Source organism: Lolium perenne, chromosome 1, assembly GCF_019359855.2.
Source record: "Lolium perenne isolate Kyuss_39 chromosome 1, Kyuss_2.0, whole genome shotgun sequence".
Classification (NCBI taxonomy): domain Eukaryota; kingdom Viridiplantae; phylum Streptophyta; class Magnoliopsida; order Poales; family Poaceae; genus Lolium; species Lolium perenne.
This window is the reverse complement of record NC_067244.2, coordinates 258,502,650-258,516,834: the sequence shown is the minus strand read 5'-3', so window position 1 is coordinate 258,516,834 and position 14,185 is coordinate 258,502,650. Positions and strand designations below refer to the sequence as shown.

The following is a 14,185-nucleotide window of genomic DNA, read 5'->3' as shown; positions in this document are numbered from 1 at the left end:
GTTATAAAGGTGGGATTAAGTATCCGGAAAGTATGAGTTGAGGCATATGGATCAACAGTGGGATTTGTCCATCCCGATGATGGATAGATATACTCTGGGCCCTCTCGGTGGAATGTCGTCTAATGTCTTACAAGCATATGAATGAGTTCATAAGAGACCACATACCACGGTACGAGTAAAGAGTACTTGTCAGGAGACGAGGTTGAACAAGGTATAGAGTGATACCGATGATCAAACCTCGGACAAGTAAAATATCGCGTGACAAAGGGAATTGGTATCGTATGTGAATGGTTCATTCGATCACTAAAGTCATCGTTGAATATGTGGGAGCCATTATGGATCTCCAGATCCCGTTATTGGTTATTGGTCGGAGTGAGTACTCAACCATGTCCGCATAGTTCGCGAACCGTAGGGTTACACACTTAAAGTTGGATGTTGAAATGGTAGAACTTGAATATGGAATGGAGTTCGAATATTTGTTCGGAGTGCCGGATGAGATCCCGGACATCACGAGGAGTTCCGGAATGGTCCGGAGAATAAGATTCATATATAGGAAGTCATTTTATGAGATTTAAAATGATCCGGAAGGTTCTATGGAAGGTTCTAGAAGGTTCTAGAAAAGTCCGGAAGAAACCACTATGGAAGGCGGAGTCCCAAAGGGACTCCACCTCCATGGCCGGCCAACCCTAGAGGGGGAGGAGTCCCAAGTGGACTCCCCCAAAGGGGGCCGGCCACCCCCCCACATGGAAGGGGGGAATCCCACCCCAAGTGGGATTCCCACCTTGGGTAGGTTTCCCTATCACATGGAAGGTTTTGGGTTCGGGTCTTATTCGGAGACTTGTAGTCCAACACTTGGGGCTTCCACCTATATAATGAGGGCCAAGGGGAGGGGGCCGGCCACCCCAACAACCACCAAGGTGGCCGCACCCCTTAGTGGCCGGCGCCCCCCTCTCTCCAAACCCTAGCCGCCCCGCTCATCCACTTCCCGCACGCTTAGCGAAGCTCCGCCGGATTTCTCCACCACCACCGACACCACGCCGTCGTGCTGTCGGATTCAAGAGGAGCTACTACTTCCGCTGCCCGCTGGAACGGGAGGTGGACGTCGTCGTCATCAACAACCGAACGTGTGACCGAGTACGGAGGTGCTGCCCGTTCGTGGCGCCGTGATCAAGATCTTCTACGCGCTTTTGCAAGCGGCAAGTGAACGTCTACCGCAGCAACAAGAGCCTCATCTTGTAGGCTTTGGAATCTCTTCAAGGGTGAGACTTGATAATCCCCTCGTTGCTACCGTCTTCTAGATTGCATCTTGGCTTGGATTGCGTGTTCGCGGTAGGAAATTTTTTGTTTTCTATGCAACGTTATCCTACAGATGGACGACCCGGTACGTGAGCTCTGTTAATGTGTGCGAGTGCCCTGTATCATGCATCTGATGTCCGGTCGTTCGTAGGACTATTGGAAGGACCGCCATGATTCAGACATCCAGGAAATTATCTACGGCGGCGGCTTCGTTCGCGATGATCGGGCCTGGACAGGCGCGCATGATGCGGAGGACATCGAGACCGCACGGCTGTTCGGCACCCAGCAGACGCAAGATGCGGAGGACATCGAGACCGCACGGCTGTTCGGCACCCAGTAGACGCAGCCAACACCCGTGTGCGTGGACGACTTCGACGACACGCCAACACAGCCTATCCCCACGGACATTGCCACCAAGAAGAAGGGGGAGAGCCGCGGGACACAAGGCTTCATCGACGACGAGGACAAGTGTTTGTGTGAAGCGTGGCTGGCAACGACCCAAGATTGTATCAATGGCGCCCAGCAAAAGGGTAAGGTCTATTGGGCCAAGGTCTTGCAGCAGTACAACGAGACCAGGATGCACCCGCCCTACCATATCACAGGCCCTCGGACGGAAGAGTCCCTCCGGAAAAGATGGAACTACATCAAACAAGAGACTGCCAAGTTCTGCTCGGCGGTTGAACATGCTATTAACAACCCCGTAAGCGGCACTGGCGTCATGACAGTGATAAACACGATACAACCATCATCATTCTACACAATTTGCGTCATTGCGTCAATTTGCGTCATTGTACATCATTGGCGGCTATGATTGCAGGTATCCCGCGCCTTGCAGAAGTTCAGGGCGACGCACAAGAAGGGCTTCCATATGGTCCATTGTTGGGAGCTGCTCAAAGACAACAGCAAGTGGATGATAAGCTTTGCGGCCTACAACGAAGCTGTGAGGAATGGGACAGCGGTCAACCTCGATGGCGAAGACGACGATCAAGGTCGTCCAGTCCTTCCACCTCGTCCACGAGGCCACAAGGCTACCAAGGCCGGTCTCGTTCGGGAGGCGCAGGCCATTGCTTTCACGCAGAGCATGGAGAAGATAATGGCCGACAACCGTGCCGCCATGGCTGCTAGGGACGAGAAGAGGCGTCTGGAAAAAGAGGCCGCAACTGCCATCTACCAGAACCTCGCCAAGGAGGTCCTCGATGTCCAAAGGCTGGACATCGAGGCCAAAAATGCAGACGCCGAGGCCAAATTGCGTGCAGAAGACACAAGGATCATGCTTGCCGACTTGAGCGGCGTCGACGACGACACCAGGACATGGTTCATGAAGAGGCGCGCCGAAATCCGCGCGCGAGACGCCTGATCGCCGGCGCCGGCGCCATGCGCCCAGCACCTTGGCCTCCTTTTGGACTTTTTTTTTATTGCTGTTCAGGCCTTGTCGTGCCCCTTTTGCTCCACTTTGCGCCGTACGAGCTGCAAAGTGTGATGAACTTGTTTCAACCCTCAATTTGCGGCTGTAATTTCGTGCAAAGTCGACGCTATTTCATCGTTTTTTGAATTCTGGTCTGCGCCCAAAATACGTCGCCCCGCTGGAGCCAACCCCAGACGTAAACGGACACACGACCATTTCCCCGTCCGCTAGGCGACGCACGCGTGCGAACAATTTAGGCGTCCGAAATACGTCCCGCCGCTGGAGATGCCCTAAACAAAGGGATAAAACCCAAAACCCCGGTAGAGGTGAGATGAAAGGAAATCCAGCACGCGCCGCCGGGCCCCCGCCGCGCGACACGACACCCCTCCGCCGTCGCCATTCGGCGGCACCCCATGTGCTTGTGCTCACTCACATGCCCATCCTCCACCACCTCCGCCTCCTAGCCACCTAGCCTCCCAGCCGCGCCACCCACACTCACCACACTCAGCAGCAGCTGCTTCGCGCGCCAGATTCGCCAACCCTCTGAGCTCTGAGCTCTGAGCTCTGAGCTGAGCGAAGCGGAAGATGAAGGATGACGGCGGCGGCGGGTTCGTGCGGGCGGACCAGATCGACCTCAAGACCCTGGACGAGCAGCTCGAGCGACACCTCGCGCGCGCATGGACCATGGACAAGCCGCCGCAGCCGCAGCCGCGCGGGGAGCAGGCGCCCCCCGAGCGGAGGGAGGACTGGGAGGCCGACCCCGCCAGGCTCGTCGTCCGGGGCGTCATCGCGCGCGGCACCTTCGGCACCGTCCACCGCGGCCTCTACGACGGCATCGACGTCGCCGGTCCGTCCCTAACCCACACCCCGTTCTCGCTCGCTCCATAAACTCTCACTCAATCCCCTCCCCTCCCCTCCAGTTCAGTCCAGTGATCCAGTCCAGTCCAGTCCAGTCCCCCATTCACTGTCCGCGCCCATGCCGGTCGCCACTAGTAACAGTCATGTCTTAGCGGAATGTCCACCGCACGCCCGCACGCACGCTGTTCGACGGAATGTCCGCGGCGGCGCGGCGGCGCCGACGGACGGGTGCCGCCCACCTGCTACCTGTCGGTCGGCTGCTTTATTTCCCCTTTCGGCAAGTCGCGGGAGCTGACGGCGCTGCCCTTTTCTGGCGGCCGCCCGCACTACCCTGTCCATGGGGGTTCCCCGTGACGTCGCAAGTTGGCATCGCTCATGTGAGTCTCGGTCCTTATCGCTGGCCTTATTCCTGTGATCCATTGGGAGGTAGGAGCCAAAGCGAACAAACAACAACGATGAGAGTTAGGTTGCTTCGGGGGTTAGCCAAATGTGTCCACGTCTTAGCAGTATGAAGTGAAGCTTTGGTGTTTTTTTCGTTTGTCACCAGATTGAGCTTATCCACGGATGTAATTGAGTGGCATAGCAACAGCATGAAAGAGGAATAATCCCCTTATGCTGAATCATCTACCGGGTACTGACCGAAGCCTGCCGTTGTAGCCGATTAGTAGTTTGTTAAGGAGTTGCTGCTCTGCATGCACGGTTTGCAGACGTGGCAAAAGCATAAAAGACTAGTTTCTTCATGCTGAATTGTCTCGGTCTACTGAGTACTGATGAAAGCATTTTATTATAGTCAATTACTAGCAAGTTGTTAAGGAGTTATTATTCTGTACGCACTTTGTGCAGAGATCCGCACCCTGTTACTGAATGACTCGTGCCACCCACGCTTGTCAGCAAGCATTCACCTATTTCTCTGATCCTGACTAGGGTTCGTTTCGTTTTGCAATCCCCAAGATGTTCTTTATCAGTAAAACAAATCAATTTAACACCCATGCAAAAACCTGGACTGTGTAAGCTTGAAAAAATTTGCATGTGTTGTCCTGCAAGGCAAGCACTTCGATACCACACAAAGCTATCTCATTACTCCATTAGACCAGACGGGGCACTAAGTAGTATCCTGTTGTCGATCTATATCCTAGGACAGGTAATACAAATTTTCTGTAGCAAATAACCCTGTCCCTCCTCTTGCTATCTCCCTCTCAATGCTGGCACCAGCCTTTCGCGTCAATTCTTAACTCCCAAATTTAGGACAATAGTTTGCTAGGAATAATGGAAACCTCTTACTACAACTGTCATTTTTAAACATGGAAAATGGTTAACACTGATTATGTTTCAGTGAAATTACTTGATTGGGGAGAGGATGGTCATAGGTCGGAACAAGAAATAACGGCTGTAAGAGCATCGTTTTCACAAGAAGTCTCCGTCTGGCACAAGCTTGACCATCCAAATGTGACTAAGGTACTATTTGGCTCGACAAGTATTGTGCCTCCTTCAAATGTATTTGGTTAATCTGCTCTGCTGTTTTGGCGTGCAACATTTGATGCATTTGTTGATGATAAAATGAAATGAATCTCCAATCTGCAACTTATTATGATTGATGATACTTACTGTCTAAATGATGTACGGGGTGCATTACAGCAACAATGCTGTTAACTGGCCCTGTATTGTAACATTAGTTTCCACTAATAAATCCATTAACTATTAACTTCTGTAATAGCCCCTATGAAGTGTTCACATACACCAATATTTTCACATCTTACTTGTCAGTTGTCATACTGTTGTGCACCTTTTTTTGTGTGTAATAGCTACATACGAATTGAAGCTCTGTTATCTTCATTTCTGTATTATTAAGATGCTTGAAATTTCTTGCTTTGTACCATACTATCGAACATGCAAAGTTGCACTGACAACAGCTTCGATTTCCCTGTACAGTTTATAGGGGCTATAATGGGTGCTAGGGATCTGAATATTCAGACAGAAAATGGAAATATTGGCATGCCAAGTAATGTCTGCTGTGTTATTGTGGAGTACCTTGCTGGAGGTGCACTAAAAACATTCCTGATCAAGAACAGGAGAAGGAAGTTAGCTTTTAAAGTTGTGGTTCAAATAGCTCTTGACCTTGCTAGGGGGTAAGTAGTTTACTGCATCTCACCAGTCTTGCAATTTAAATTTTGACTCCCAGTAGCTACCGAAGTTCTCACTGATTTGAGGAATACTGACATCTAAATCTTTGACAGATTAAGTTATCTTCACTCGAAGAAAATTGTGCATCGCGACGTGAAGACTGAAAATATGCTTCTCGACAAAACAAGAACCGTAAAGATTGCGGATTTTGGTGTTGCACGCCATGAGGCTGCAAATCCTAGCGACATGACAGGCGAAACAGGAACCTTGGGGTACATGGCACCTGAGGTATCTTTTTATTGGACGGTGACTGGTCTTGCTGTGTTCTCATACAATTTGACATTTCCGCATCAAACAGTTCCTTGCGTATGCTAGCCACCTTGCATGTTATATGCCTTATCGCCACCTGATGTGCAGGTTCTCAACGGCAACCCTTACAACAGGAAGTGCGACGTCTACAGCTACGGGATCTGCTTATGGGAGGTCTACTGCTGCGATATGCCGTACGCAGATTTGAGCTTCTCAGAGGTCACATCTGCTGTCGTGCGACAGGTGCAAATCTAACATGCTTCTTTATTTGCTGATTTCTGTAACTAGTCGACACTTGACAATGCAATCTCCCTAATTCCCAGAACCTGAGGCCAGAGATCCCGCGCTGCTGCCCAAGCTCTTTCGCGAACGTGATGAAGCGCTGCTGGGACGCGAACCCCGACAAGCGGCCTGAGATGGCCGAGGTGGTGTCCATGCTGGAGGCGATCGACACGTCCAAGGGCGGCGGCATGATCCCCGTGGATCAGCCGGGAGGTCTCGGCTGCCTCTCGTGCTTCTGGAAGCACAGGGGCCCTTGAACCCTCGACGGACAGATCGTGCATGCGGATTGACCAGTAGTTTTCTTTCTGCATGGAGATTGCTCGCTCGCGTAAGTTGATTGCATTTGGTTTAGTTTTAAGGTACGCAAACTGGTTAATGCAGCTAAGCTTGTGATCCTTTGGTAGCCCCCCTCCGATGTAAATTCCTCTGTCTACCCCGTCTGTTTGTTAACGAAAGAACCGCGGCTCGTTCGTCTATGCCTTCTCTGTGCTGACCTGACATGTCACCATGATCTGAGTCTTCTTCAGCTCTCAGAAAATTAGTGTTCCTGAGGCTTTGACCTTAACAAAAATTAAGAAAAGGTACTTTTAAAACGAAAAGTGCAGAGGGAAATCAAAGGTGCTGTCCTGTACAGGAAAACGTCTCACCGTTGACAAGATCACAAGAGGCACCCCCGCCCACGAAATGATTGTTGGGTTGACCTGGCAGAGTTTCAGAAATAGGCAGAAACATCAAGTGATAACGATAGGCTGATACCGGTGCTCACTCAAGTGATAATCACGGCCAAGACCGGATCAGTCTTACTGCGTGCTCATCCATAACCACCATCAAGACTGGATCGATCATCAGCAAATAACATTTCTGGTAGGTTTGCAGAATTATACGTGACCAAATCAGCGCGGGACGAGGCGCGATTACTTATGTAGACAGGGCCGCTGTACCGTAAGATTCTCTGTTGCTGATGAATAAATAATCTCGATCAGCTAATGGCGACCATGCATTTTCTAGGTCTGGATCCGATCGGCGGAAAAAATTCCATTGGAATTCCGCGCGGCTTCCTGCTTGAGCTGGTTTAGAGGAAGACAGTGTAACCAGTAACCACTCGCCTTGAACCATTTTTCCAGCTCGTCACACGGCATGCGCAAACCGCCTTTGGCCTGTCACACGGTATGTGCGGTCTGTGGTGCAGTACTATTTTAGCTAAGCCAGGTTGTTTCCTTGTGTCAGCATAAACTACTTACGAAACCCAAAGTATGTAATTTGTCTTCTAAAACTTTCACCAGTGACAAATTAACAATAACTTAACTATTCCCTTTGTTTGGACCTCCAACATCACCTTAAGGCGTGCTCTGATAGCTTCTTGAGTTTTTATCGCTTTTGTTCTTAAATTTTTGTCGAAGTTATGCGTCTGAATTTGAGATAAAACCACAACAACAGTTATAAAACAGAGGGCGTAGCAAAGAGTAAATTGCAGAGACATGCGCTTACCAGGTCGCAATAACAAAACAAGAAAACCGAACTTTTGAAAATTCATAACAAAAACTCCAACTATTGCACTTAATTGTAGCAAAAATACATGAATCTACACAGATTAGCCTTTTGTGTCAAATATGCTAGAAAAACGAAATCATTGAAAAAATAAGATAATTACTGAAAATTAACCATTATGTGCTGACGGTCGAGTAAAGGGGGGAAATATTTGAGCTCAACCCGAGCATCCAATATTCGGTTAGTATTTATTCAAACATAATAGGAATTCCTTTCTGAGATAAATGTCTTTTGTAGAACATGGATCTTAATGCCATGAGTAACTTGTGGAAATTTGAACATATTTGAGCATCCATTATTCAGGAGAAAATTGTGAGCACAATAGGTGTTTGTTGCTGGGCCTAATTATGTATTTGAACACCAAGGATATCTCCAACGGTGAGCTCTCAACTGGATATCTCATTTTCCTATTTGAAAGATGTCCGAACCTCTCTTGAGGTTGACAAAATAACATGTTATCTAATGGGTAATTGCCCACCCAATTTGTCCAAATCTTTGTTTTCCATTCTCATTCCATTTTACACCAACAATATTCTGGACTCGACAAACATAAATTTGAAGATAAATATTGGAGCGTGTATGTGTAAAGTCAACGACTACTCTAAAAATTAAATGGCATAGCTCAAATTGCAGAAGTTACATGATCTCTGTTCGATTCTAAAGACCGGACACCGTAGGAGCAGGGGAGCTCCTTTGGCCGTCGGACAAAACAGGGAGGCGGAGCTCGTCTCTGCTTCAGCTGTCATAAGATAAGACAAGTGTTTTTAAGGCTCGACCTTAACAAAAAATTATGGAAAAGTCCTTTCCCCATTTTTAACGAAAGCTGGAGAAAGGAATGAACATGCTGCCCCCATTGCATGAAAACGTCCCGTCGGCTGCTTTATTTCCCCTTTTGGCAAGTCGCGGGCAGCTGATACCGCCGCCCTACCCTGTCCACGGGACGGGGGCTCCCCGTGACATCGCAAGTTGGCATCGCTCCATGTGAATCTCGGTCCCTGTCACTGCCATGTTTCGCGTGATCCATTGGGAGGCGGGAGCTAAAGCCAACAACAGTGAGAGAGAGATGCGGTTTCTGGGTGCAACGAAAATTAAGTTTGCTTCGCGGGTTAGCCAAATGCGTCGACGTCTCGGCAGCATCGAGCGATGCAGCCTAGTAGAAACTTCTGTGTTTTTTTAGTGACATGGCAACAGCATAAAAGAGGAATCCCTTCATGCTGAATCATCTACCGGGTACTGACCAAACCCTGCCGTTGTAGCCGATTAGTAGTTTGTTAAGGAGCTGCTGCTCTGCACGCGCGGTTTGCAGACATGGTAAAAGCATAAACCACTAATCCCTTCATGCTTGAGTCATCTACTGAGTACTGACGAAAGCATTTTGTTATGGTCGATTAGCAAGTTGTTAAGGAGCTAGTGTTATTCTGCACGGAGATGCACACCCTGTTGCTGAACACACCTACGCCCCTGCCCCTGACTCGGCAATCCCCAAGTTGTTCTTTATCAGTAAAACAAATCAATTCAACGCCCATGGAAAAATCTGGACTGTGTAAGCTTCAAAAAATTGCATGCGTTGTCCTGCAACTGCAAGGCAAGCACTTCAATACCAGACAATGCTATCTCATTACTCCATTAGCCCAAACAGGGCACTAGGTAGTATCCTAGTACAGGAAATACAAATTTTCTGTACCAAATAATAACCCTGTCCGTCCTCTTGCTGTCTCCCTCCTCAATGCTCGCACCAGCCTTTCACATCAATTCTTAATTCCCAAGTTTAGGGCAATAGTTTGCTACGGATATGGAATTGTGGAAACATCTTATTACTACTGTCATTTTTAAACATGGACGATGGTTGACACTGGTTATGTTTCAGTGAAATTACTTGATTGGGGAGAGGATGGTCATAGGTCAGAACAAGAAATAACGGCTGTAAGAGCATCGTTTTCACAAGAAGTCTCCGTCTGGCACAAGCTTGACCATCCAAATGTAACTAAGGTACTATTTGGCTTGGACAAGTTTTTGGGCCTCCTTCAAATGTATTTGGTTAATCTGCTCTGCTGTTTTGGCGTGCAACATTTGATGCATTTACTGATGATTAAATGAAATGAATCTCCAATGCTGCAGCTTATTATGATTGATGATACTTACTGTCTAAATGATGTACGGGGTGCATTACAGCAACTATGTTGTTAACTGGCCCCATACTGTAACATTAGTTTCCTCTAATAAATCGATAAGCTGTTAGTTAGTCCTGTATATGCAACTACAATAACAGCCTTATTACCGTGCACTTAATTTTTTCCAATATATTATTGTCAAAGCAGGCATAGTATTAACTTCTGTAAAAAAATGAAGTGTTCACATGCACCAATATTTTCACATCTTACTTGTCAGTTGTCATGCTGTTCTGCACCTTTTTTTGTTTGTAATTGCTACATACGAATTGAGTCTCTATTATCTTCATTTCTGTACCATTAAGATACTTGAAATGTATTCCTTTGTACCATATTATCAAACATGAAAAGTTGGCCTGACAACATCTTTGATTTTCTTGTACAGTTTATAGGGGCTATAATGGGTGCCAGGGATCTGAATATTCAGACAGAAAATGGAAATATTGGCATGCCAAGTAATGTCTGCTGTGTTATTGTTGAGTACCTTGCTGGAGGTGCACTAAAAACATTTCTGATCAAGAACAGAAGAAGGAAGTTAGCTTTTAAAGTTGTGGTTCAAATAGCTCTTGACCTTGCCAGGGGGTAAGTACTTTACTGAATGCTCATCAGTCCTGCAATATAAATTTTGACTCCCAGTAGATTCCAAAGTTCTCGCTGATTTGAGGAATACTGACATATAAATCTCTGATAGATTAAGTTATCTTCACTCGAAGAAAATTGTGCATCGTGACGTGAAGACTGAAAATATGCTTCTTGACAAAACAAGAACAGTAAAAATTGCGGATTTTGGTGTTGCTCGCCATGAGGCTGCAAATCCCAGCGACATGACAGGCGAAACAGGCACCTTGGGTTACATGGCACCTGAGGTACTGTATCTTTTTATCGGACAGTGACTGGTCTTGCTGTGTTCTCATACAATCTGACATTTCCGCGTCAAACAGCCCCTTGTGTATGCTAGCCACCTTGCATGTTATATGCCTTACGCCCCCCTAATGTGCAGGTTCTCAATGGCAACCCTTACAACAGGAAATGGGATGTCTATAGCTACGGGATCTGTTTGTGGGAGGTATACTGCTGCGATATGCCGTACGCAGACTTGAGCTTCTCGGAGGTCACATCTGCTGTTGTTCGTCAGGTGCAAATCTGCAATTCCACCCTGCATGTTTCTTTGCTGATTTCTGTAACTAGTGGACACTTGACAAATACAATCTCTAATCTCCAGAACCTGAGGCCAGAGATCCCGCGCTGCTGCCCAAGCTCCTTCGCGAACGTGATGAAGCGCTGCTGGGATGCGAACCCCGACAAGCGGCCTGAGATGGCTGAGGTGGTGTCCATGCTGGAGGCGATCGACACGTCCAAGGGCGGGGGCATGATCCCCGTGGATCAGCCAGGAGGTCTCGGCTGCCTCTCCTGCTTCCGGAAGCATAGGGGCCCTTGAACCCTCGACGGATGGATGGATCGTGCATGCACGCGGATTGACCAGTAGTTCTCTTTCTGCATGGAGATTGCTCGCTCGCGTAAGTTGATTGCATTTGGTTTAGTTTTAAGGTACGCAAACTGGTTAATGGAGCTAAGCTTGTGATCCTTTGGTAGCCCCTCTGATGTATATTCCTCTGTCAACCCCGTCTGTTTATCAATCAAAGAACCGGCTCGTTCGTCTATGTGCTGACCTGACATGTCACCATGATCTGCTTAGAGTCTGCTTCAGCTCTCAGAATTAGTGTTCCTGAGGCTTTGACCTTAACAAAAATTAAGAAAATGTACTTTTAAAACGGAAATTGCAGAGGGTAATCAAAGGTGCTGTCATGTACAGGAAAACGTCTCGCCGTTGACATGTTCACAAGAGGCACCCCCGCCCACTAAATGATTGTTGGGTTGACCTGGCATAGTTCCAAAAATAGGCAGAATTAAACATCTCACTCAAGTGATAATCACGACCAAAAGACTGGATCAGTCTCGCTTCCATAACTACCATCAAGACTGGATCGATCATCACCAACATTTCTGGTTGGCTTGCAGAATTATACGTGACCAAATCAGCAACGCATCCTAACAAACGGACGACGTACGAGGCGCGATTGCTTATGTAGACGAAGACAAGCAGCTGTACTGTAAGATTCTGTGTTGCTGATAAATAATCTCGACCTGCTAATGACAACCATGCTCTGGATCCAAGCGGCGGAAAAGGGCCCATCGGAATGGCTGGAATTCGGAGGGTAGATTCCGCGCGTCTTCCCTGCTTGAGCTTGAACCATCTTTTCTGTCCTGCAACTGCAAGCAAGTCAAAAGATCCAGCTCGTCACACGGTATGCGCAAACCGCCGTTGGCCTGTCACGTATTTGCGGTGCAGTACTATTTTAGCTAAGCCAGGTTGTTTCTGTTGGATAATTAGGCACAATTTCCATGATTAATTCCAGAATATAAAACATGATGGCAGCAACTAGCAACATGTGAAACTCAAACATACTAGATGCATTAATCAACATGAGTAGCAGCAGCGCAAACGGTAAAGCATCCATCGCTAAACAGATCGAGATATGTCGCACGTACCGATCTGGTGGAGGTGGCGGTGGAGGTGTAGCAGATGATGTCGCGGCAGTAACGTTGTTGATGACAACGTTGTTGACGACGGGGACGACGGGTCGAAGTAGATGGCGTTGAAGACGACGGTAGGCAGCACCGCCCGACTTGGACGGAAGGCGACCCGTGATGAAGAGCTTGAGCAGTCGCGCAGAGCGCTTCCCAAAAACCTAATTCGCCCTCTCCCGTACAGGATCACAAGGACGAGCGGTTCCGGAGACCTGCTCTCCCGTTCGCCGATGCACGTCGGCTCGCGGGATGGAGTAGGCTACGATGGCGGCGCAAGCAGAGAGAAGTGGAAACCCTAACTCGTGTATTGGATGTGTTTCTGCGGTAGCCGGGCAGGAGATTATATAGGCTCGGGAAACCCTAGGCAACGTGGGCCACGCCCACGTCGCACGAACGTTTCGAGTCGGCCCGGACCGACTAACTGCGACGCGTCCGTCTAGGACTCTGTTCGTTTTCCTGAGCTGCAAAAAGTAAGGAAAGTCTCGGCTCGAGGCTCAATCCACTCACCACTCACCACGAGCCACGAGCCACGAGCGCGGCGCGCGTCGTGACGAGTCGAGACGAGCGAGGAGGAGGAGGAGCGCGCGTGTAGCACTCCTATTCTCACTCACTTACTAGTGGTGGAACAACCCACCTTATAAGGTGGTCTAACTTCCTCCCAACTTTCCATGTGGGACTAAACTTCCCACCTCTTGCCACTCCCTAGTGAGCTGCCACCAACTTGGGCTCAAACTCACAAGACTGCCACTATGTGGGCTTTGAGATTTATAGGAAAAACTGAAATCTAATTTGGGCCACTGAAAATGGGCCCAATATTTCAACAGTTTCCTTGTGTCAGCATAAACTACTTACGAAACCCAAATTGTTTATTCCTTTGTGAGATAAATGTCTGTTGTGGAACATGGATCTTAATGTCATGAGTAACTTGGGGAAATTTGAATATATTTGAGCATTCATTATTCAGGAGAAAATTCTGAGTACAATGGGTGTTTCTTGCTGGTCCCAATTATGTAAGCAACACCAAGGATATCTCCAATGCTGAGCTCTCAACTGGACATCTCATTTTTCTATTTGAAAGATGTCCGAGCACTTGAGGTTCCATGTTATCTAATGGGCAATTGCGGACCCCATTTGCCCAAATCTTCGTTTCATTCTCATCCCATTTTACAACAACATTCTTGACTCGACAAACATAAATTTGAAGATAAATATTGGAGCGTATATATATAAAGTCGACGACAACTCAAATTTTTTAAATGGCATAGTTCAAATTGAAGAGGTTCCATGATACCTGTTCCATTCTAAAGACCAAACACCTTAGGAGCAGGGGATTTCCTTGGCCGTCGGACAAAACAGGGAGGCGGAGCTCGTCTCTGCTTCAGCTTTCATAAGATAAGACAAGTGTTCTTGAGGCTTGACCTTATAAAAAATTATGGAAAACTACTTTCCCCATTTGTAACGAAAGCTGGAGAATGGAATAAATATGCTGCCCTGTACATGAAAACGTCTCGTCGTTGAAAAGATCACAGGACGCACCCCTACCCAGCCACTAATGATTGTTGAGTTGACGGGGTGGAGCTTCAAAATTAAGCAGAAAACATCAAGTGAT

The 14,185-nt window shown here is 47.8% G+C and overlaps 1 protein-coding gene across 3 annotated transcripts; it reads left to right on the top strand.

Annotated features, from left to right (window-relative positions):
• The first annotated feature begins 3,039 nt into the window (after window positions 1-3,039).
• On the top strand, window positions 3,040-11,648 carry LOC127299061 (serine/threonine-protein kinase 54). Of its 3 annotated transcripts, none has more exons than XM_051328946.1 (6): window positions 3,040-3,548; window positions 9,687-9,808; window positions 10,373-10,569; window positions 10,679-10,853; window positions 10,988-11,122; window positions 11,210-11,648. In XM_051328946.1, exons 1-6 carry the CDS (start codon window positions 3,287-3,289, stop codon window positions 11,423-11,425), a joined length of 1,107 nt encoding a protein of 368 aa, XP_051184906.1. In that variant the 5' UTR covers window positions 3,040-3,286; the 3' UTR covers window positions 11,426-11,648. The 3 variants fall into 3 exon arrangements, with proteins under 3 accessions (XP_051184906.1, XP_051184908.1, XP_051184902.1); XM_051328948.2 differs by lacking the exons at window positions 9,687-9,808; window positions 10,373-10,569 and adding exons at window positions 4,893-5,014; window positions 5,489-5,685 and having other exon boundaries at window positions 3,045-3,548; XM_051328942.2 differs by lacking the exons at window positions 9,687-9,808; window positions 10,373-10,569; window positions 10,679-10,853; window positions 10,988-11,122; window positions 11,210-11,648 and adding exons at window positions 4,893-5,014; window positions 5,489-5,685; window positions 5,794-5,968; window positions 6,098-6,232; window positions 6,313-6,666 and having other exon boundaries at window positions 3,049-3,548.
• Window positions 11,649-14,185: the final 2,537 nt, after the last annotated feature.

Coding starts and splice junctions, on each gene's coding strand:
- LOC127299061 (XM_051328946.1), top strand. CDS start 3,287: ATGAAGGATGACGGCGGCGGCGGGTTCGTGCGGGCGGACCAGATCGAC. Junction 10,570..10,678: donor GCTCTTGACCTTGCCAGGGG/GTAAGTACTTTA, acceptor AATCTCTGATAG/ATTAAGTTATCTTCACTCGA. Junction 10,854..10,987: donor TGGGTTACATGGCACCTGAG/GTACTGTATCTT, acceptor CCTAATGTGCAG/GTTCTCAATGGCAACCCTTA.